General features: G+C 43.3%; 1 protein-coding gene across 1 annotated transcript in view; it reads left to right on the top strand.

Annotated features, from left to right (window-relative positions):
* The window catches only part of COL8A1 (collagen type VIII alpha 1 chain), a 119,064-nt gene that overhangs the window by 88,705 nt on the left and 8,889 nt on the right, over nt 1–21,470 (top strand). Inside the window, exon 3 of the mRNA XM_054044565.1 lies at nt 18,612–18,927. Within this exon, the coding sequence (XP_053900540.1) occupies nt 18,615–18,927 (313 nt within the window). The 5' untranslated portion in view covers nt 18,612–18,614. The remainder of the gene's footprint in view (nt 1–18,611; nt 18,928–21,470) is intronic.

Here is a 21,470-nt window from a genome sequence, read left to right as displayed (position 1 = left end):
GGGACCATTCAAGGTGGAGTGGTCCATTAACACCCTTGCAGTCATGACAAAAAGAGGGAGTTAGTGTGTTGTTGTAATAAACCATAAACCCAATGTCTCTGTTCAGTCCATTCACTGACTTGTCTACAGGAATAAAAAACGGTTTCCTTAAGATTTCTATTCCATTGTTACCAGGAAGAGGATTTTTGTGCATTTTAGCAGTTGTTTCATGTAGTGGTGCTATCAAATTGTTAATCATATAGGGCCAAAGACTAGAACCAGTGCACAGCCCTTGTTCTTCCACCCACAGGGATCAGTAACAACAAGGAGTCCAGTGGCACCTTAAAGACTAACAGATTTATTTGGGCATAAGCTTTCATGGGTAAAAACCTCACTTCTTCAGATGCATGGAGTGAGAATTTCTATAATTCTGAAAGCTTATGCCCAAATAAATCTGTTAGTCTTTAAGGGGTCACTGGACTCCTTGTTTTTTGTGCATACAGACTAACATGGCTACCCCCGGATACTTGTGGGTGGAAGGAATCCTTTCCCAAACTACAGAGTGGCAGCACAACTAATCCACAGCCAATACAGCAGCCTCACAGCCCTATAACGCAGGAGACTGGCCACTCTCCGGAAGGGCAGGGGTGGAGAGGAAAGAAATAACATTGTATTGCTGTAGCCACAGAGACTGCAGAATCCATTCTCCAGCCTCCTGCATGCTGGAGCACAGCAAACCTACTTGCAGCAGAATGTCAGTGTGTGCAAAAGATGTGGCCTCCCTGCGCATTGTAGCCAAATCCCATCTCCCACCCTTTTCCACAGCAGAATTGCACTTGTTACTGTATGTCAGGCTCTTCTGTGTTTAAAAATAAAGTTTAACTCACTCCCCCTAAAGACCATTTCACACATTTTTCAAGGAACAGTGGAATAATTCCCGCCAGACAAATCTGAGTTGTGATGGAAGCCTCATCCCTTGAAACATTTAAATCCAGACTCGCCACCACACTTAAAAAAAAAAAAAAAAAGTACCATAGGGAACAATCCAGAATTGTTCCCCAAATGGATGGGCTAGATAACGTCAAACAATGGGCCCGATCAGCCTTTCAGTTACACCATTAAGAACCATTAGGAAAGGGATAGATAATAAAACAGAAAATATCATAGTGCCACTACATAAATCCATGGTAAACCCGCATCTTGAATACCACATGCAGTTCTTGACACCCGCTCAAAAAAAAGTTATATTAGAATTAGAAAAGGGACAGAAAAGGGCAACAAAAATGATTAGGGGGTATGGAACAGCTGTCATATGAGGAGAGATGAAAAGACTCTGGGCTTGTCTACACTTACAGTGCTGCAGCGGCACAACGACACTGGTGCAGCTACATGGCTGTGGTGCTTAGTTATAACACTACGCAGACAGGAGAGCTTCTCCCATTGGCACAGGAACTCCTCCTGTTAACATAGCTACTGCCTCGTGTGAAGATGAAGCTCTCCCATCAACATAGCGTTGTCTACAGAGAGTTCGGTCGGTATAACTGTGTCGCTCGGGGGTATGGATTTTCCACACCCATGAGCGACAGTTATACCAACATAAGTTTGTAGTGTAGATGTGGGCTGAGACTGTTCATCTTAGAAAAGAGACGACTAAGGGGAGATATGATACACATCTAGAAAATCGTGATTGGTGTGAAGAAAGTGAATAGGGAAGTGTTATTTCACAGAACACAAGAATTAAGGGTCACCGGATGAAATTAATAAGGAGCAGTTTTAAAACAAACAAAAGGAAGTATTTCTTCACACGATGCACAGTCAACTCATGGAACTTGTTTGCCGGGAGATGTTGTGAAGGGTAAAAGTATAATGAGGTACAGAAAAGAGGTGGATAGGTTCGCGGAGGATAGGTCCATCAATATCTATTATCCAAAATAGTCAGGGATGCAACCCAATGCTCTGGGTGTCCCTAAGCCTCTGACTACCAGAAGCTGGTAGTGGACTGAATGGATCACTCGATAATTGCCCTGTTCTGTTCATTCCCTCTGAAGCATCTGGCACTGGCCACTGTTGGAAGACAGGATATTGCATGGACCATTGGTCTGACACAGTATGGCCATTCTTATGTTCCTACCAGTTTTTACACAGACATAGTTCCATTGACATCAATACAGTTTCTTTTCATTTACACCACTCAGACAAGAATCAGACTCTATAGCTATTTTCTGACTCATAGGAGTTGAGATCCTGGTGAAATTTCACTATTACTACTATACTTTTATTTTTTTCTTCTAATAGAACTGCACATTTTTCTAGGAATTGACTGTTTCTGGAAAGAAAAAGAAAAGAAAAGAAAAAAAAAAAGATCCTGATTGGCACATTTCTACTGAAAAAGACAAGAAGTTGTTCTGGTAGTTTTTAAATTGGAGTTAAGAGGTGTCTTATACAAGCCTTTCAATGCTAAGCCAAGTTGAGGTTGTTCCAACACACACAATACTGATCCAGTTCAGGATTAACTGTAATGTCAGGACAAAGAAATGCATTCCATTAGTTGTGAAGTATTATTCCATCTTTTCATAGTGTCCTAGACTGGGAAGCCAAACAGTCCTGAGGATTACAAAGCAATATTGTTATTAAAGGTATGGGAGTGTGATTATATTGGAGTTTAAACTAAGTTGATAGAGTAGTTTTCTGTCAGTCCTAGCACCAAGAATAGAAAAAGTAATATAGTATCTAATTACCATAATGGACACCAGTTTCTTATTTGAATGAATGAAGTATCTGAATAAAGTGGAATAAATGATGCAAGCACATGGTTTTAGATATTACGATATACACAGAGAGACCAAATCCAAACAGTGGAGTAAATACAGTACCTAGCATGAGAAAAAACAGATCCAATATAGGTTTCCCTAAAGACAGATCCATCTGATTTTATTTAGACAACCTGCATGGGGGACTTTACAGTTCTCATTCCCTTCCAGGCTTCATAAATATTGTTTGTCTGAAATGCTCATCTTCCTAACAAATGTATTTTAGTCTCTTGTGTTTTCATAAACCTGAGAAGAACCTGAGTGAAAATGCCTAGTCAACAAGATTGATTGGTTTTTGCTCAGTGTGCATTTTTGCTTAAAAGGCTGGAAGTTCATGGGGACTTTGTCATCTATGGAAGGTCTCAACTGAGAAATCTAAGAGAGGAAACACGGCATTTTGAGGTGTTTATTACTCACACCAGTTTCTCTTCTCTGTATAATAATTAAGGCTAAGTTTGTGTCATGGATATTTTTAGTAAAACAGGTCACAGGCAATAATGAAAAATTCACAGAAGCCTGTGACCTGTTCGTGATTTTTACTAAAAATACCCATGATAAAATGGGTAGCCTGGGCGGCAGGGGGAGGGAGGGGGAAAAAAAGGGGGGCTGGGAGCTCCAGGGTCCCCCTCCGCTGGTGGCTCCAAGCTGCTGGGATCCCTCCTGCTGCCCGCGGTGGCGGGAAGCTGCGCGGCTCCCCCCTGCCACCTGTGGTGGCAATGCGCCTTCCAGCCTCTGCTGACGGCAGGGGCCCCTGCAGCTCCCTGCTGGTCCTGGTTGAAGTCACGGAGGTCTTTGGAAGTCACTGATTCCGTGACCTCCATGACTAAATTACAACCTTAATAATAAAACAGCCTCCATGGTCAGGGGCATGGTAGAGATAGAAAAGACAGATTAGATACCTAAGTACTTGTATGGCCCCTACAACCATAGTATCAGAGTACCTCACAATCTGTAATGTTTTTATCCTCAACTCCCCGCTGAGATAGGGCAGTGCTATTACCCCCATTTTGCAGATGGAGAACGGAGGCAGAGAGAGTGTGACTTGTGCAAAAAGTCATCAAGGGAGTCTGTGACAGAGTGAAGAAGTGAATCTAGGTTTCCCAAGTCCTAGGCTAGTACCCTGACCAGTCTTTCCTCACAACAGAGGAAAGCAAGCACCTAAAAGTACTGCCAGGCAGGCCCTGCAATATATCTGACAATATATCTGTTGAGAAGCCCGCAATTTTTCTTTCCCTAGGGAGGTGCAAAGTGGGTTTAGTACTGACCCAATTTTCATGGTCTTTGGGAAAGGGATGGCAGGGCAGCCTCTCTTCCTGAGTCTCAAGGAGGAGCATGACGTCATTTGCAGGGAAGTACAGGCCCCATGAGCCTTTGACTGTGAGGTCCTGTAATTGAATGGTACGGCTCATCTGTTGTCCTTCCCTGTTAAGCAAGAATTTGAGCCCTAGACAAAGCTGCTAAAATTTTGCCTACTCCTAGTGGCAGGATGTAGGAGAGGTGGGTGTAACCAGAGCAGAAGGAACTAGAGACAAAGGTCTTGCAGGCAAATCATTCAGATTTAGGAGCGTACTCGGATAATAAAAACAGAACATAATCCTAAACCTGAGTTATCAATAGCCCAGGCCCCAGGAAGGAGGTAAGTCTGACCATATACACTCTATCTGGAGCAGGAGAGGTATGCAGGAGATCAGGCAGCCTGACTAAGAAGAAACATCAAATAAGTTCCAGCTGACATTGTACCTCCTCAACTGCGTTCTTAGCTATGCACGATAGTCTAGAACAGAGAAGTAAAAAAATTAATCTCAAATTGCATGCAGTGTTTTTCATTGCATCACTGGTGTGTCTGTATCTTGCTGGATCCTTGAAGCTAGAATGGTTAATCCATTGTTTAACTTGTCACAGATGTTTGATAAAATCCTCCTGTGGTACTTTCTTGAGGTCTCACTCTGTGCTTAGGGATTCAGTGGCAAGTCAACCAGTTGTCTTCTCTCCTCTCAGAGGCAGTGTCCTGAGCACAAGGCTAAACTACATTTCACTCATAGGCCAATGTGTGACTGGGCCACAGTCTTATTCTCTCGCCCATCCCTCCCCCCCTTCCATCTCCAAAAACACTAGTGAAGAGAATGAAGGATAGTGAAGTCTTAAGAGAATGGAAAGCTAACAACATTTGTGGATTTTCAGTTCAGAGTGCGGTATCTGAATTCAGAGATAGCAGCTGTTGAAGTTTAGATTATATCTCAAGTAACGAGCTTCAGCTTTTCTGGATCTGGATGCTGTCACCTCCACCCATTTCTAATGTGTGCGCTCTGGCAGGGGGCAGTCAGGCAAAGTCATAGATGTACATTTTAAAGCTTAGTAACCTTCAAAGGAGAAGGCTGTGCTCGGTTTTTCTTGACGCTCAACTACACAGTATCAACGTGAAAAGAACATGGCACCAAAGATGCTTCTTTCCAAATGCATTCACTTCAGGGCCCGTTTAATTGACTAAAAGTACATTACCAAAAGTAAAGGCTCCAACTGATGGTTAAAATTTAAGCCTCTTGTGATGAGTTTAACACAAAACACATTTAGAACACTGAGTCCTGCCGTGTCTTCTCGCACCACTCTTTGCGGCTGGGTAAAGATCAAGCACAATAAAGCATATAGCCAAACCCCACGATGTACACGATTGCTTTGGTTAAATTATAAAAAGGGCTAAATTCTAGCTTATCCACGTCATGTTATCTGGTGAAACTGATGATATAATTATTAAACTGCTCAAAATACCAAAGCCATGTGTGTCTGCTTATTTGTATTAATGTGTAAATGGGAAAAAAGTATAACAGTGTTAGAGAATAAAACTGAATGAGCTTCCTATGTACTGGTGGAGCTCTGCAGCCCCCTCATTTCCTCATCCAAAGGGCAAGAGAAATTCCAAAGCACAAATACTCTGAGATTTATAGGCCTGATTGCAGAGCTGACGCTTGGCCAGCAGAGCTCCTTAGCAGGCCAAAAGAGAAGTAGTCTTTTCCTCAGGTATGAAGTGGGTTGGCCGATAGCATTGACTGAGATGCGGTGAAGATATGAACAGAACGTTTACATTCCCACTTCCAGCTAAAAAGTCCTTTGAAGTATGATCAATTGATTTCTTGAATGCTTAAAACAAGCAAACTTCTGCAGAAAATGGGATCCATATGCATGTTTTCTCATGAGTTTCTTAGAAAACAATAGTCAAAACTTAGATGTGCATATGTGCTTTTAATGTAATAGTCTGGCTATTTTATAGATTCTGCCACCACCCCACCCCTCAAGAATGGAGATTCGTACAGAGGATCAAAACCTGGCCCCACTGAAGTCAATGGGATTTTTAATCACTAATTTTAACAGAACAAAGAAGTGACTCTTTGAAGGCTGAGATTCACTCCAGCGGGCCAGTGGTATTTGGGTGATGCATAGAAGTTGTGTTGGTCTTCCGTATAGGGATGAATTTCACCCCAAGTTAACTAAGTTGTGGATAAATTTTGAATTAACACCAGAGGTAGAAATTGGATCAGATCCAGTAAGACTCAAGCCAAACCTTCACTCAAAAGGGGCCATTTCCATAATTATTTTGTTTCTTGACTCCCAGAGAACAAATGAGAGCCTTCCATTTTGGCCCTCAATGATATTGGCAAACAAGTGTTTTAAGGCTATACCCACTACCATATCAATTCCCCCCATGTCTATTTCTGGTTCTGTATTCTACCTGAACTTTGCTGAGAGAATTTCCAGAGCTAGATGGTGACAGGAGGCTTCAGCGAATGTTAAACTTATAGACCAAAATTTTCAACTCTTTCTTCAGCCAAATGTCTGGAATGAGCCAAGAAAACATAGCCAGGAAAACTCTACAACAACATTGTGTTAATCAATTTTGCATGCCCAAGATAAAACACACATGAATAAAACCCCCTATGTGTATACCAAGTGACTTTCAGGTGAAAATATTTTATGACTACAATGTCAATACTACATTGACCCAGTGTTGTTTAATACTGGGAGGAAAAATAGCCCAAAAATCTCAAGTTACCCTGGATGACTTGGCATACTCTCTTTTGAGGATTAAGATCATTTATTTCACATAGTCATATTTCATCATGATAAGGGTTCATTCCAACCCAAATACATTGCAACACCTCACCACCATTTTTGCTAAATATCAAAAAGTAAATAATTTGCAACTGACTGCTATTGAGAGTCTTTGCATCAGGAAAGAAACTAAATAAAAGCTAAAAGGGTTAAAAAAAATAAAAAGACAAGACGCAGCTTTTTGTCATAAAGAGCAAAGTGGTGAAATGGGAAGAAACACAAGGACAGGAGTGCATCGGGGTAGAATGAAAACAACTCTAGAAGGTTGATTTGGGATGCTGAAGTACAGTGGGTGTAATATATATATATATATATATATTTTATAATTATATAAGTTGATCTGAAATTGTATAAGTGTCTTCAAGCAAACCTCCATCCTGGTTGTTCTTACGAATAAGTTGTGTAGTTAGCCAGTCTGATGTGACAGATGCTGACGGAGGCCCTGTCTTATTCCTAAACTTCCTCTTTTGTCCTCTCCCCATTAGTGTCTTATGGCTAGTTTAGCCTCTTTATTACTATCATAGGACCCACCAATCCCAACTGAGCTCCAGGTGCCCTTGTTCAAACACATAGTAAGAGAGAGTCCCTGCCCCAAAGACTTGTCTGAATAGATGAGAAACAAAGCTGTCTGCAACTGCAAAATATGATGTTTTTAAACTTTCTCTCTCTCGTATTATGATTACGATGCTGACCTTTTTTCAATCAGTTAATAGATAGAGGAATTATTTATTATCAATATTAATCTAATATTAATAATTTAATCTAATCCTTTCAAGTCTAAATTATGGAGCATAGTGGCACTGCCCCAGGCTAGAACTTTGTATTTTTCTCCTAATGCAACACTTTAAAAAAATAAAATAAATAACACGCTCCTAGAGGGATATTGCATTTGTTTAAATAAGACAACTGAAAACAATCATGAGTTTGCCTCATTTCCGCTCTTAAATGTTGCCTTTTTGATGCCCTACCGGTATAGGTTGATGTTTATTGCATCCAGTTTAGCAACAACCTACATTGGAAACAATATTACTAGCCACACACATGGACTGCATACAATCCCACAGACGATGAAGGTTCTCAGTTGTTGGCCAAAGCAGTCACTCTTAGCTTAAGCCAGTGAGCGGAAAAGTGAAATTGCAGCTTGATTCTAAGCAGAGAACTGTTAAAGCTCTGCAATCTCTGTTAATTCCTCTACACTACCTTTCTCTCAATTCTTAAACGTAATTTTTTGTTGGCACATCTTCCTTTGGACTGAAATTCACCCTTTGTTCAGGGCCAGTACAAGACTGCTGCAGTCCCTTTTAAGCCTTCTGAGAGGCCCAAACCTGCAGATGCTTACAGTCACAATAAACTTTAGTCGTATCAGTTAACTTCAATGGGACTACTCACATGTAAAGTTACACATGTGTAAGTATCCTAAAAGCCTGATTTTTCTCCTGTTGAAGTCAATTGGAATTTTGTCACAGGTTTCAATGGGAGTATGACAGGATCCTTAAAAAAAGGGGGGGGCGGGGAGAGAGAGAGAGAGAGAGAGAGAGAGAGAGATCAGGAAAATGTGGTCTATTGGGACAGTAAGTGTACCCTGTAACCTATCTGTTTCCTTAGCCTGGTAAAGTAGATCCTCTGTAACATTCATTAGGGATCCCTAGGATTGTCTCTGTGTTATGTTTGTACAGCGCCAGGGGCAGCTCCAGGCACCAGCGCAGCAAGCGCGTACCTGGGGTGGCAAGCCGCGGGGAGCAGCCTGCCGGTTGCTGTGAGGGCGGCAGTGAGACAGCCTAGGGCGGCATGCCTGCGGGAGGTCTGCTGGTCCCGCAGCTTCAGCGGCAATTCGGCGGCCGTTACGCTGAAGGCGCGAGATCGGCCGACCTTCCACAGGCATGCCGCCGAATCCACGTTACCAGCGGACCTTCTGCAGGCATGCTGCCGAAGGCTGCCTGACTGCCATGCTTGGGGTGGCAAAATACATAGAGCCGCCCCTGCACAGCGCCTAGCACAATGGGGTCCTGGTCCATGACAAGGGCTCGTAGGTGCTATAGTTATACCAACAAAAAACGTTAATATTTGAAGATTTGACTAAGTCTCTTTACCTAATTAATAAACTAGTCTCAACCCACATTGGATGTCCCCCTGCAAAAGAAAACACTGGAGTTTCTTCCAAGGTTGAAGAATAATCAATGACTAGGACTTCTAAAGTGCTACAGTAACACACCTGTTAAATAAGACGATTAAATATTTCTTCTTGGGTGAAACACTTGCGCCTGACAGATTTTCTGTTGATTTGTTTAAGGCCTGCTCTAGCCACTATCTTCAGTCTTTGATGTTAAGCAGGAGTGGTGTAACTACAAAGACTTCAGGGATGAATGTAGCCTCAAATGACTAAGTGCATTGGCTGTATTCCTCCGGAATTTATAAAGTCAGCCATTATTAAAGAGGCACAGAATGATGCAATTAACACCAGTCAAAAAAATCAGTCAGATAGTTATGAAGAAGATTTAAGAACAATATTTGCTTCCGGACCTCATGAGAAAGTCATTAAAATAGTATCCGATGACAAAAGGAAAAATGCATCTCTCAGCTGATAGACAATGGGGCATGGAGTCTTTTAGGAAACATTTCACAACTAACAAGTTGTCAGATCATTGGGGCAGGGATAATTTTTTGTTCTGTGTTTGTACAGCACCTAGCACAATGGGGCTAGATGACTAGGGCTCCTAGGTGCTATGGTAATAAAAAAGAAAATAAACGCTAATAAATGCTGTTCCTTCTCGTTGATCAGTCAAGTGCATACTAAAGAAATGGTTCTCATTCAATGCTGCGCCAAATAGAAATACAAAACTCAGGCGGTATTTCCACAAGGGGTCTATACGGCAGGAGCAGGGAGATATGATAAAGGAGTGCAATGGTGATATATTTGATGATGTATCAAAATGAATGTAATTCAGCAATGGTGACATTATAGAAATTATACGGATACTCCATTGATGGGGTCCACACAAGGAGCCAGATCTTCATGGGATGTCAATTGACATAAACCACTGACTTTCAATTTACACCAGCTGTTGATCTGGTACATAGATTAGCTAGATTAAATGAGGTCTAGAAGCATTTGTCAAAACTTAGTTTTGAAACAAAAAACCCTACACAAATATGCAGCATAAATTAAGACATTAATTTATTTGGAGAAAGATAGCATGGAAAATAATATCTACTCTGTTCAGAATTAAGAAAGCTAGCTCATCTGCGTGTAACAATGTTCTGTAAAAAGAAGAGGACATCCTACCATGGTTAAAGTGAACAAACAAAATGCCACAAAAAGGAATTAAAATGTAAAAATGAAAAACCCAACAAAATGATGAGAAATAGATTTAAACCTCCCTACTCTATTTTCCATCTGGATGGGCTGCCAAAGCATGTTTTGTCTTCTGAATTGAGACACTTCCTTCTAATATTTGACTTAAGGTAGAGAAAGTATGCACAAGGCAGGAATCTTCCTTTCCAATGGAAATATCCTTCCAATAAAAATTGTCTGAAAGACAAGAGGTACTTTCAAGAAAAATATTTTACAGACTTTTTATTTTTTAAAACACTGTTTACGTATCTCTCGGCTGGGGACTTTGGGTTTCTGAGGAGTTGTAAAGTTAGAACATAAAGAAAAATAAGAGACAGAAGCTGCCTTTTTTGACAGAATCATCAAAGCACAGCAAACCTCTCCAGCGCATCATCAGAGATCTACAACCTATCCTGAAAGATGATCCTTTACTCTCACAGATCTTGGGAGACAGACCTGTCCTCGCTTACAGACAACCCCCCAACCTAAAGCAAATACTCACCAGCAACCACACATCACTGAACAAAACCACTAACCCAGGAACCTATCCTTGTAACAAACCCCGATGCCAACTCTGTCCACATATCTATTCAAGTGACATCATCATAGGACCTAATCACATCAGCCATACCATCAGGGGCTCGTTCACCTGCACATCTACCAATGTGATCTATGCCATCATGTGCCAGCAATGCCCCTCTGCCATGTACATTGGCCAAACCGGACAGTCTCTACGCAAAAGAATTAATGGACACAAATCTGACATCAGGAATCAAAATACTCAAAAACCAGTGGGAGAACACTTTAACCTGTCTGGTCATTCAGTGACAGACCTGCGGGTGGCTATATTACAACAGAAAAACTTCAAAAACAGACTCCAAAGAGAGACTGCAGAGCTAGAATTGATATGCAAACTAGACACAATTAACTCCGGTTTGAATAAGGACTGGGAATGGCTGAGCCATTACAAACGTTGACTATCTCCCCTTGTAAGTATTCTCACACTTCTTATCACACTGTCTGTACTCGGCTAGCTTGATTATCACTTCAAAAGTTTTTTTTTTTTTTTTCTCTTAATTAATTGGCCTCTCAGAGTTAGTAAGACAACTCCCACCTGTTTATGCTCTCTGTATGTGTGTATATATATCTCCTCAATATATGTTCCATTCTATATGCATCCGAAGAAGTGGGCTGTAGTCCACGAAAGCTTATGCTCTAATAAATTTGTTAGTCTCTAAGGTGCCACAAGTACTCCTGTTCTTCTTCAAACGGAAATACTGTAGGTGGCACCAATTCATCTCCAAGACCTTTTGCTTTTATTAAAAGAAAAGGCTGTAAAGCAGCAGGAAGGCAAGAAGTAAGAAAACACATTGTGTGCACCATCGAAGTGAGAAAATGAACAGACAGTACTATGTTTTGCCAGTTTCAGAAACTAGTGAGCGAGACAAAATTTTATGACAAGGGGGCGACCCATAACACCATGGGATTGTAATAGGGAGTCACAGAGAACAATAAATGGTTTCAACCTAAGATCACATACAAGTACTTGAGAGTCCTGTGTGGCTTTCTATTTGCTGCTTCTGGAGGACCCACCCCTGCCCCCAAATAATTGTTAAAGCAATACTGCCAAGGTTGAAAGGGCTAGATTAGATTTAACTGCTATGGGTACGTGTATCTGCAGTCACTCTGCAACAAAGCCATGGGGGTGTGCAGCACAAAGAATAGTATTGTTTTCTTCCAGAGATTTTTTGATCTTGAGGCTTCTGGTGTGGTGGCCTGGTTTGTCAAGTGTTAATTGCTCGACTGTTGACTCAGCCTTTAAACCTCTTCCAGCTATTAATCTCTCCACTTAGGATCTCTGCAGAGGTCATCTGTCATCACATCACAAAATATTCTGATTCAATCAAGATTGGCTAAAAGCATATATATTTAAAGCAGTAAGAGGAGACATAGAAAGTAGATTGTTGATGTTCGTTAGGTTCTTAAAATGGACAAGTACAATCTAAAAACTTGGCTAGTTATGATTTACAGGACTCAGTATTGTTTTATGATGGTTTTCTTTTGATTATTTAATTTGTTCTTTTTATTCACAGTGATTTTTGTGGTGGTTGATTTCTTGACTTTTGTATATTTTCCTTTGAATGTGAAGAGTAACAAACAACAATGAAAGTGTTTCCTAACTGGCTGTAGATGAATGCACCAACTGCTGCTTGCTGCGTTTAGGCAGCTTGCCAGAACAACGGTTCTATGCTGATGCACAGGCAGACAGCACCACGCTTTGATCAATTGACGTATTTCAAGTTGATGGGTTTTTATATTTCTTTTCCCCTTGGAGGGGGGGGAAAAAAACTCTCTCATTGAAGTCAAAGGGAGTAGTTTGAGGCAGGATTACACATTTAATGTCAAACCCAGTTTGCCATGACCTCTTCTTTCCCACCCAATATAAATTAAGGGCCTAATTCTGATGTCCTTCTACTGGTTAAATTCTCATGGACATCAATAGGAGCTTTGTCTGGAAAACAAATAAATGAAGTGGACCACCAATGGGATTTCCAATAACCAGTATGACCTCCCAAAGATGAAAATCCAGGGTTAAGCTTGCAAACCCCTTACTCATGTGAGTAGGTTTATTGTCTTTAGTGGAACTATTCATAGAAATAAGAGTTTGCAGGATGGGCTCCAACCCACAAAGTTCTCATCCTCTTTGGACTGAAAAGTCCATCACAAAACACCCATTGACTTCAAAGAGAAAGGGATCGGGCCCCACCACAGATTATTGCTGAAAAATTAAGATTAGCCTGTCCAGGCTGTTATTTCACTGTGTCACAGACAGTGATTGCAAGTTAGAGTAAGCCAGTATAAAGCTAGTGTCAAACTGAATACCCCACAGAGATTCTCAGATTTAGCTGCATATTGTCTCTCTCAAACAAATATCTGTTGCAGGGAAGTCACATCTCAGTAAAAGACTGATGAAATTTGAACACAGTTTCCATTCTAACAGTAAAGTCTCACCAGACAGACCACATATAAATGGTTTCACATCACAAGTCTCACATGAATGAGTCTTCCATGCATTCTTTACACAGCTAGGTTAAAGTAGTGGTGGTACCCCTGGGAGTACGCAGAGGCCTAGTTTTAGAACAGTCTACATAAAAAGCACGAGTGAAGCCAGTACAAACTAAAATGTCATGCAGACTATAAAGCAGTATAAACAAGTCATTTACTATACACTGAACTGTAAGTACCATATTTATATTCCAGTTGATTTTATAATTATATGGTAAAAATGAGGAACTGAGCAATTTTTCAGTAACAGCATTCTGTGACACTATTGTATGCTTATGTCTGATTTTGTTAGCAAGTAGTTTTTAAATTAGGTGAAACTTGGGAGTACGCAAGACAAAGTTTCTAAGCTACACTGTTTTGGAGTTCCGATGAGCCAAAAAAAAACATTAAAAAAGAAACATTGTGAGAGATCACCTAATTTTTTGGATCCTTCTTATCTCCCATATGCCTCATCTGATTTGCCTCAGACTTTCCACCCTGGTATACTTTGTCTGTGAAATTGCAGGTGAATTGGATTAGGTTTGGCAAAGATAGAGGTCAGTTAAAAAAAAGTCTTAGGGTTGAGGGTTAAAAGTATTTTATTGTCCATACGGTCTACTCTTCATTTGCTATCCCTCTCACCTGCACACAGTAGTCACATCTTGTAAGAAAACCACAAAAGCAGTGCATTGCAAGAGAAAAATTAAACTCAAAGGAATTTTACCTACTACGCCCCCCCCCCCTCCATTTCCCAACAAGATGGTCATTTTTTGTTGTTGGCAAGGCTTCCATTTAACTACTCCATTCTCCAAGCCCCCCATATTCTAATTTTTAATGTCAGTCACAAGTTAGCCAGTGCCTTCAAAGCCAGGGCATCACTTTGCTTTTTATACAGATAATATATTTGGTTTGAGATGGAAGTGGGGAAAGTTGGACACAAAAGTTATGTTTAGTGAGAGGGACTTTCACCTTCCCATTGAGACAGGTTCACCCCCCCACCTCTCACATCTAGTTGTTGTCAAAGCTGTATGCTAATTACCACTAAGAGTTAGTAAAGGGACCAAAAAGGGATATTGAGAATATAGTGGGGAAATCAAAAACAACAAAAATAAGGATTAGGGTCTCAGAGGTCATGGGTCCTGTTGAAGTCTCTGGGTGAATCTTTCTATTGATTTCATTGGGCTTTGGATCAGGTCCATGGAGTCCAATAGAAGGGGGAAAAAAGGTGTGTTGGAGGGAAGTAAACGTAATGACCGCGATGTGAATGGTGAGTAAATCAACCCTGGAGCTTCAGTACAAAACTCTACTACTCAAACTGAATAAATAATTTCACTAGTTTCAGCAGCAGTGGTCTGTTATCCTCTTGTGATTGAGTCACAGAAGGGGGATGAGACATACTTCGCCTGTATGTGCTGCATGTGTGTGTGGCGGGGGGTGGGTGGGAAGGATGAGAGGAGAAGGTGCAAGAGACATACCAACACTGAAATGGCGCATATTTTTTTAATTTAAAAAAAGGAATAGGTCATTAGTAGATTGACCTACTGGGTGACTTTGGGCAAGTCACTTCAACTTTCTATGCCTCAGTTTCCCCATTTCTGAAAAGGAGAGGATACTTTAAAAAAAAAATACACAGAGCTCTACAAAGGACTACGCTATAAGAACACTGTTACTATGTGCACAGATACCAGCAACTTAGTATTGGGAGTTACCCAAAGCAGCAAAAACAAAGAATGCAAAAATAAGGAGATCCGCTGAAAATTAAACTAACTAATAAAAAGTTAGGGGTATTGCATCATTAAAGAAAAGAGAGCCACAGGCAGGATAGACTTGGTTTAGCTGCTGCCTACCTTTCTTGCTATACAATATCTGCCCATTCTTCCTTTGGAAGGGTTAGCCAAAGAGGGCTTGACACAACAACCCTTGATCCAATCCAAAAGTGAACAGAAAAAGACCCATGACCTCTGAGACCCTAATCCTTATTTTTGTTGTTTTTGATTTCCCCACTATATTCTCAAAAAGAAGAGAGTGTGAGACAAACACTAAGCTCTTAGAATGGGTAATGGCATAAAAAGGTCTTATTTACAGAGTTGGTCAAAAACTGGGGGGGGGGGGGGAGGGAGGGAACAAACCCCACCTAGTTTCACAAGCAATTTTCAATCCTTCGAAATAAATTAAAAAAAAAAAAAATACAAATGGACCGATGTATAGCTTTATCAAAAAGTTTCATTATTTTTAAAAGAAAATTAAAGCTATAGAAAACATTATGAAAGTGATCAGAATTTTGTTTACCAAAACATTCAATAAAAATATTTTAAAAATTAAAAGGCAACATTTTTCACAAAAACTAAAAGTTTAATAATGTTGACAATTTTAGTGAAAATTTAATTTTGAAGAGGCCATCTTTCAAGGAAAAACCTTTTCATTAAGAAAACATGGAGCAACTCCCTTTCGTTAGTTAGCTGCGCAAACTGTCGTTTTTCTGAGTTGTACAAAATTCATACCTAAATATTGAAATTCTGCTTCTGATTTCATAAATGGTTGCCGTGCATATGGCTGAGATCCCACAAAACCAGGGATGATGTTACACAAAGTAGATAAAAGACTTAATAAAATCCCATAAGAAAAAAAGTGAGGCAAAAACACTCTCTCTCAACTGAAGGTTTTCCAAGGCTTTCCATGAGGTATCATGGAAGCTCAACCACTGACTTCAGGGGTGCAAGATCACAGCCTAAAGCCCCAACTCAGCAAAGCACTTAAATAAGTGCTAAAATTGCATTGAAGTCAATGGGACTTAAGCATGTGCTCAAATGTTTTGCTAAATAGGGATGAACAACTGAATTGGGGTTTTATATATTTAGTACCAGCAATTTAATCCTAATTAAGGAGCTTGGGGCTGAAGCTAGTAGGAGCAACCCAGCCCCAGGTTGATCCTTCCCTAGGTTCCTTTTGCTCCCCAGGTCTCCCTACCCTGTGGCTGGTCCGGTTGCCTTTGTCCCACTTTCCTTACACCCTCCCTGACATGGGAGGGCCTGAAGGGCCTGGAGAAGGGGGTCAGAGCAGCTGGTGGAGTGCACAACCACTTCACTGCTGGACCTGCTCCCTGTGTGTTGTGGGAGGCTCCTGCGACCCACAGGAGGCTTAACACATTCAGGAGCAGAGTACTCACCAGTACTCCTTTGGTTGCATTGATCCCTAACCTCCCTACCCACTTCCATCACCTGAGGGTCAGGGCGGAGACAAGAACCGCAGGCCCAGTTTTTAAGGCGGCAGCAGGAGCCACTGCTGCAGCCCTCCCACCCCACCACTGTACCCACCGCCCTCGGCTCCAACCACCCTTATCATTCCCTCCCCCAACTGAGACCCCTTATTCACACACACCCACTTCTGCTCTCACTGACCTGCCCTAGGACTTACCCCTGGAGTAGTCTGACCATTCCCACTTTCCCTCAGCTTCTGGGGAAGCCTGTCTGGCCAACCTCCCATCTTCCCTCCTTGGGCTGCAGGTGGGGCACTGCCCCCTACTTCATTGGAAGAATCTATCTTCAGGGTAGGACCACTGACCTTCCCCCTCCTGTTGGGGTGGAAGCCCAGGCCCAATGCACATTGAGCCTGGCAGGCTCTGGCCTGACCTGGCCCACTAATGGCTGAGCTGGGGAGCTCACCCCTGTGAGATGGAGAGTCCTGCCACACATGGTCTGGTCCCTCCACCAAGGGAACCCAAGTCTCTAGGGGGCAGGGCCTTAGTGGTAGCAGCCATACATATGAGGCAGGACCCTCCTTCACAGCGTCCAGGAGCTGGTAGACTCCATATATACCTGGCCTGAGCAGGAGGAAGGCAAAACTGCTCTGTCCCAAAATATGTCTCATTATGGACATAGTGCCTTGCTCAGTACACTTTACTTTGTCATCACCAAGACAAAAAGGGCCTCAATTCTCTGTTGGTCCCAAACTGCACTTTGCAGAGAGGTGGTGGTAGGGGAAGGAGGGAGGGAAAGAAACTGGCTTTAGCTGCCTTTGCACTTCTCTGTATTTTCAGGCCATCCAGTGGCCCATGCAGCCCTCGGTGTAAAGTAAAGGAGCTAGCTGTAGCTGGACTCCTAATTTTCATTTGGCTGTAATGGCCTCCTAGATGCTGTTCCACAGCCAAGAATACCCAGAGTACTCTGCCCTGGCCATGCCTCCGCTTTCTTCCACATATGTGATGGGGGGAGGGTGAAGAGCTATTTTGACACCTCGCTACCAGCGGTGGGAACCTCCTTGTTCAAAGCATTCCCTGGAGCTGAGTCTGAGGCCTGGGGGAAGTAAGAGAAGACAGAAGCAGCCCCAAAGTTTGCAGTGTACATTTGGACACTAGCAGCTAAACCACAAATACTAGAATACCCAGTAAAGCATAGCCTATAGAGACTCTTCCCACTGCCTCAAATCATCCACGGCCACACCCTACTGTGGTCCCCATATCTGTTCTTCCCTAGGAAACTCCCAGTTCTCTGAATCCCTATGTCCCGCCAATAATGCAGCCAATACAGAAGGGAAGTGAGCTGGTTGGACATTCAGTTATAACTAAGAACAAGGACTGAGACATAGAATCAGGGCCCTGTGTACGCTGTAGTCACAGAATTCACCCTGTGATGCAGATTTCAGCTCCAGAATCTGAGCTTTTAAATTACATTTCTAGCCCCCATTATCGTGAAGAAAACAGACACGTGGACTGAGTGTAGCCAATGTAATGATGTCTGCCTGAGCTCATAGATAGCTTAATACAAAAGCTCTGTGAGGGGTGAAGCACCCTGTTCCTCTCAATGGGGTATTAACAAAGACAAAAACAATCAGCATAGTTAACTCTTTCACTGCTGATTATTTTAGTAAAGAGAATTCAGCTAGTGCGCTTATCCCACAAATCCTAATTTGCTTCCCCCACCTGCCCAGGTGACAAAGCCCAGGGCATCCCATATCCAGTTACTCTAACTTCCAGCTCCCCTAATGACTTCTGCAGTGCAGATATGCATTTACAATACCAACACCCATGGCACAGTTAAACCTGAAAGCATGGGAGCAGCAATGGTATAAAAGAAACCGGATTTAGTATAAACAAACACAGGGACTGTTGTATTGAGTGTATTATTCATTTTTATGTCCAAACAAATCTTCCTATTATAAGTGCATATGAAGCTGCTAAAAATGTTTTCACCAATGATGCAGAATCCAGAGCTCTTGCTACAGAATTTAGGTCCAGCTTGCTGCAGAGAACAAGGGGCTTTGGCTAAGATATCGGATTTCTGGTACGAAAATATTATTTGCATTTTTTATGTGCAATAATTATCCCCTTTTCTTTACTTCTGCAGGTCATGGCTGCGCTGCTAGCCTCTGTGCAGCTGCTGGCAGTGGCTGTAACAGTTTACCTAGAGCTAGTGAGAGCCATTCAAGGGGGCATCTATTATGGGATCAAGCAGCTGCCACCCCAAATCCCGCAATATCAGGCCCTTGGACAACAAGTACCTCACATGCCACTGGGCAAAGAAGGCATTCCAATGCAGCACATGGGCAAGGAGGTGCCACACTTGCAATATGGAAAAGAATACCCTCATCTGCCTCAGTACATGAAAGAAATCCCCCAATTGCCTATGCTCGGCAAGGAGATGGTGCCAAAAAAAGATAAAGGTAAACATAGAAAGTGAAACCACCTCCCACTCCTCTCAGATCCGCAGGGCCCAACACTGGGTTAATATTTTAGAAACCATAATTAGTACCTAAGTGCAGATAAATAATGGTCATAAGACATCACTGCCCATTGTTTCTGCAGCCAGGGGCTTACACAGCCTGGCACGCACCCTGAGTGGTTGGCCAGGTTCCTACCATAGAAGAGCATCTTCGGGTACATTCCCAATGAATGTGGCCGAATCTGCTTGTGGTAGAAGTGGGGAGGGGCCAAGCACCAGCTCACAGTGTCATTCACTCAGGTGTGGCCCAGCCACCCCTCCATCATGACAGGGGCAGCGGGGTGATGGGGGAGCAAATTTGAGTGAGTAGCATTGCAACCTGGCGCTCAGTGTGGCAGCAACCTCAGTCAGGTTTGGCCTGGCCACCCTAGCTGCCTAGTTTGCCTATAGCGAGAGCAGCCCAATAACTGCTTTCCCCACAAAGGTAGATGTAACCAAGGTCACACACTGCTAGGGGCCCCCTCGTGGCCAGACATCGCACAACAGCTCACTTGCTGGGCTAGCCCCGACAGTTACTCCAGCGCTGTGGCAGTTTCTCTGTCAGTAGCTCAGCCCTCTGGCTGGATCCCCATATTAAGGCCACCCCTCCCAGGGCCACAGTCCTCCAAACAATCCCAAACAAATCTCAGGTTTCAGAGTAGCAGCTGTGTTAGTCTGTATCCGCAAAAAGAACAGGAGTACTTGTGGCACCTTAGAGACTAACAAATTTATTAGAGCATAAGCTTTCATGGACTACAGCCCACTTCTTCGTATGCATTCGAAGAAGTGGGCTGTAGTCCACGAAAGCTTATGCTCTAATAAATTTGTTAAACAAATCTCTTTATCACAAACAAAAATCCTTCCACCTCTCTAGGGCACTTCTTTTGGGCCAATAGGGAACCCAGTCCCACCCTGTACTCTAGCTTCCAGCCCAGCGCCCTGCGCTGAACAACTAGGTCCGCTCCTTTACCTAAGTTGCAGTTTTCTCTTGGCCACTTCCTATCCAGCCTTTTAAGGTCTCCTCTGGGTGATCCATCTCTTCCCTGCTTAATCAGGGTCTCCTCCCAGTCCTTCCTGCCTGGAGAGCTGGCCTTAATCCCTGGGCTTTCTGCCTAGCTCACCCTCCAGAGCTTTTCCCAGCTGAGTTTTATCACCACTTAAGCCTGGCTCTCATTCTATTACTGCAGTCACCTTCTGCTCTTTATGGGGAAGTGCCTGATTCCCCTCAGGTGGGGTTCACTCTGTAATCAGGTTGGCTTATCCCCAGGCCCTCCAGCCCACAGGGCAAGCTATCCTGTCACAAGGGTTAATGGAGGGCAGCAGCTAATCAGCAGGGAATTTCTCTAGCCTGGTATCTTTCCCTGCAGACCTATATAGAAAGGTCTGAAAACCTGCAGTCCACAGGGAAAACTTGTAGTATGGGTAGGTCTGCATCTGTAAAATGGAAGTAAAACTTATCTACTGCATAGAGTGTAAAAGCACTTTGTGTTTGTACAGTGCTTTGAAGATGTTAAGTGCTATATAAATGCTATGGGCTAGATCAGGGGTCGGCCAAACACTGCACGCAAGCCAATTTTGACTGGCACGCTGTTGCCTGCTGCAGTCCCGTCCCCCAGCCCCACTCAGCCCCCCCACCTCCCCACCGCTCTCCCCTGCGGGGGCAGGAGGCAGAAGCTTGGTCCTGCAGCAGCCAAGCTTCCCCCTCCCCTACTTCTTTCCCCAGCATGGTGCTTTCCTGCCCCTCCTCCTCTCCTTCCCTGCGCTAATCAACAGATGGCCCCAGGGTGGGGGAGGAATGGCAGCGTCTTCGCTGCTCCATAGAGGCAGAGAAGAGGTAGGGTCAGGGCCTTGGGGAAGGGGGTGGAGAAGGGCATATCCCTTCCATCCCCCTGCCGTGAGCCGCTCGGGGCAGGGAGCACCTCCGTGAGCCGAGCACCCCAGCCTTCTGCCCTGCACTCCTACACCGCCCAGCCCTCTGCCCTGCACCTCCACAGCCCCCATCCCTCTGCCCTGACCCCTGAACCCCCCCACACCCCTACTGCCCTCTGCTGACCCCTGAACCCCCCGCACACCCCCAGCCCTCTGCCCTGACCCCTGAACACCCCCCCAGGTCTGGGGTCCCGGCTGCTGGCCCCTTGCCAACCAGCGTCCTAGCTGCAGGCCCCGCTCAGCCCGCTGCTGGCCTAGGTGAACAGAACCCCAGGCTGGCAGCGGGCTAAGCAGGCTGGCGGTGTAAGATCAGCATTTTAAATTAATTTTAAATGAAGTTTCTTAAACATTTTGAAAACTTTGTTTACTTTACATACAACAATAGTTTAGTTATATAATATAGACTTACAGAGAGAGACCTTCTAAAAAACGTTAAAATGTATTACTGGCACGCGAAACCTTAAATTAGAGTGAATAAATGAAGACTCAGCACATCACTTCTGAAAGGTTGCCGACCCCTGGGCTAGATTGTCCCTTGCTCTGTGTGCCTGTGCAGGGAATTAAGGGGGATTAAGA

The sequence above is a fragment of the Malaclemys terrapin genome, chromosome 1 (assembly GCF_027887155.1).
Source record: "Malaclemys terrapin pileata isolate rMalTer1 chromosome 1, rMalTer1.hap1, whole genome shotgun sequence".
Taxonomy (NCBI): domain Eukaryota; kingdom Metazoa; phylum Chordata; order Testudines; family Emydidae; genus Malaclemys; species Malaclemys terrapin.
The sequence above is the reverse complement of the archived record's forward strand: the minus strand, read 5'-3'. Positions and strand labels throughout refer to the sequence as shown.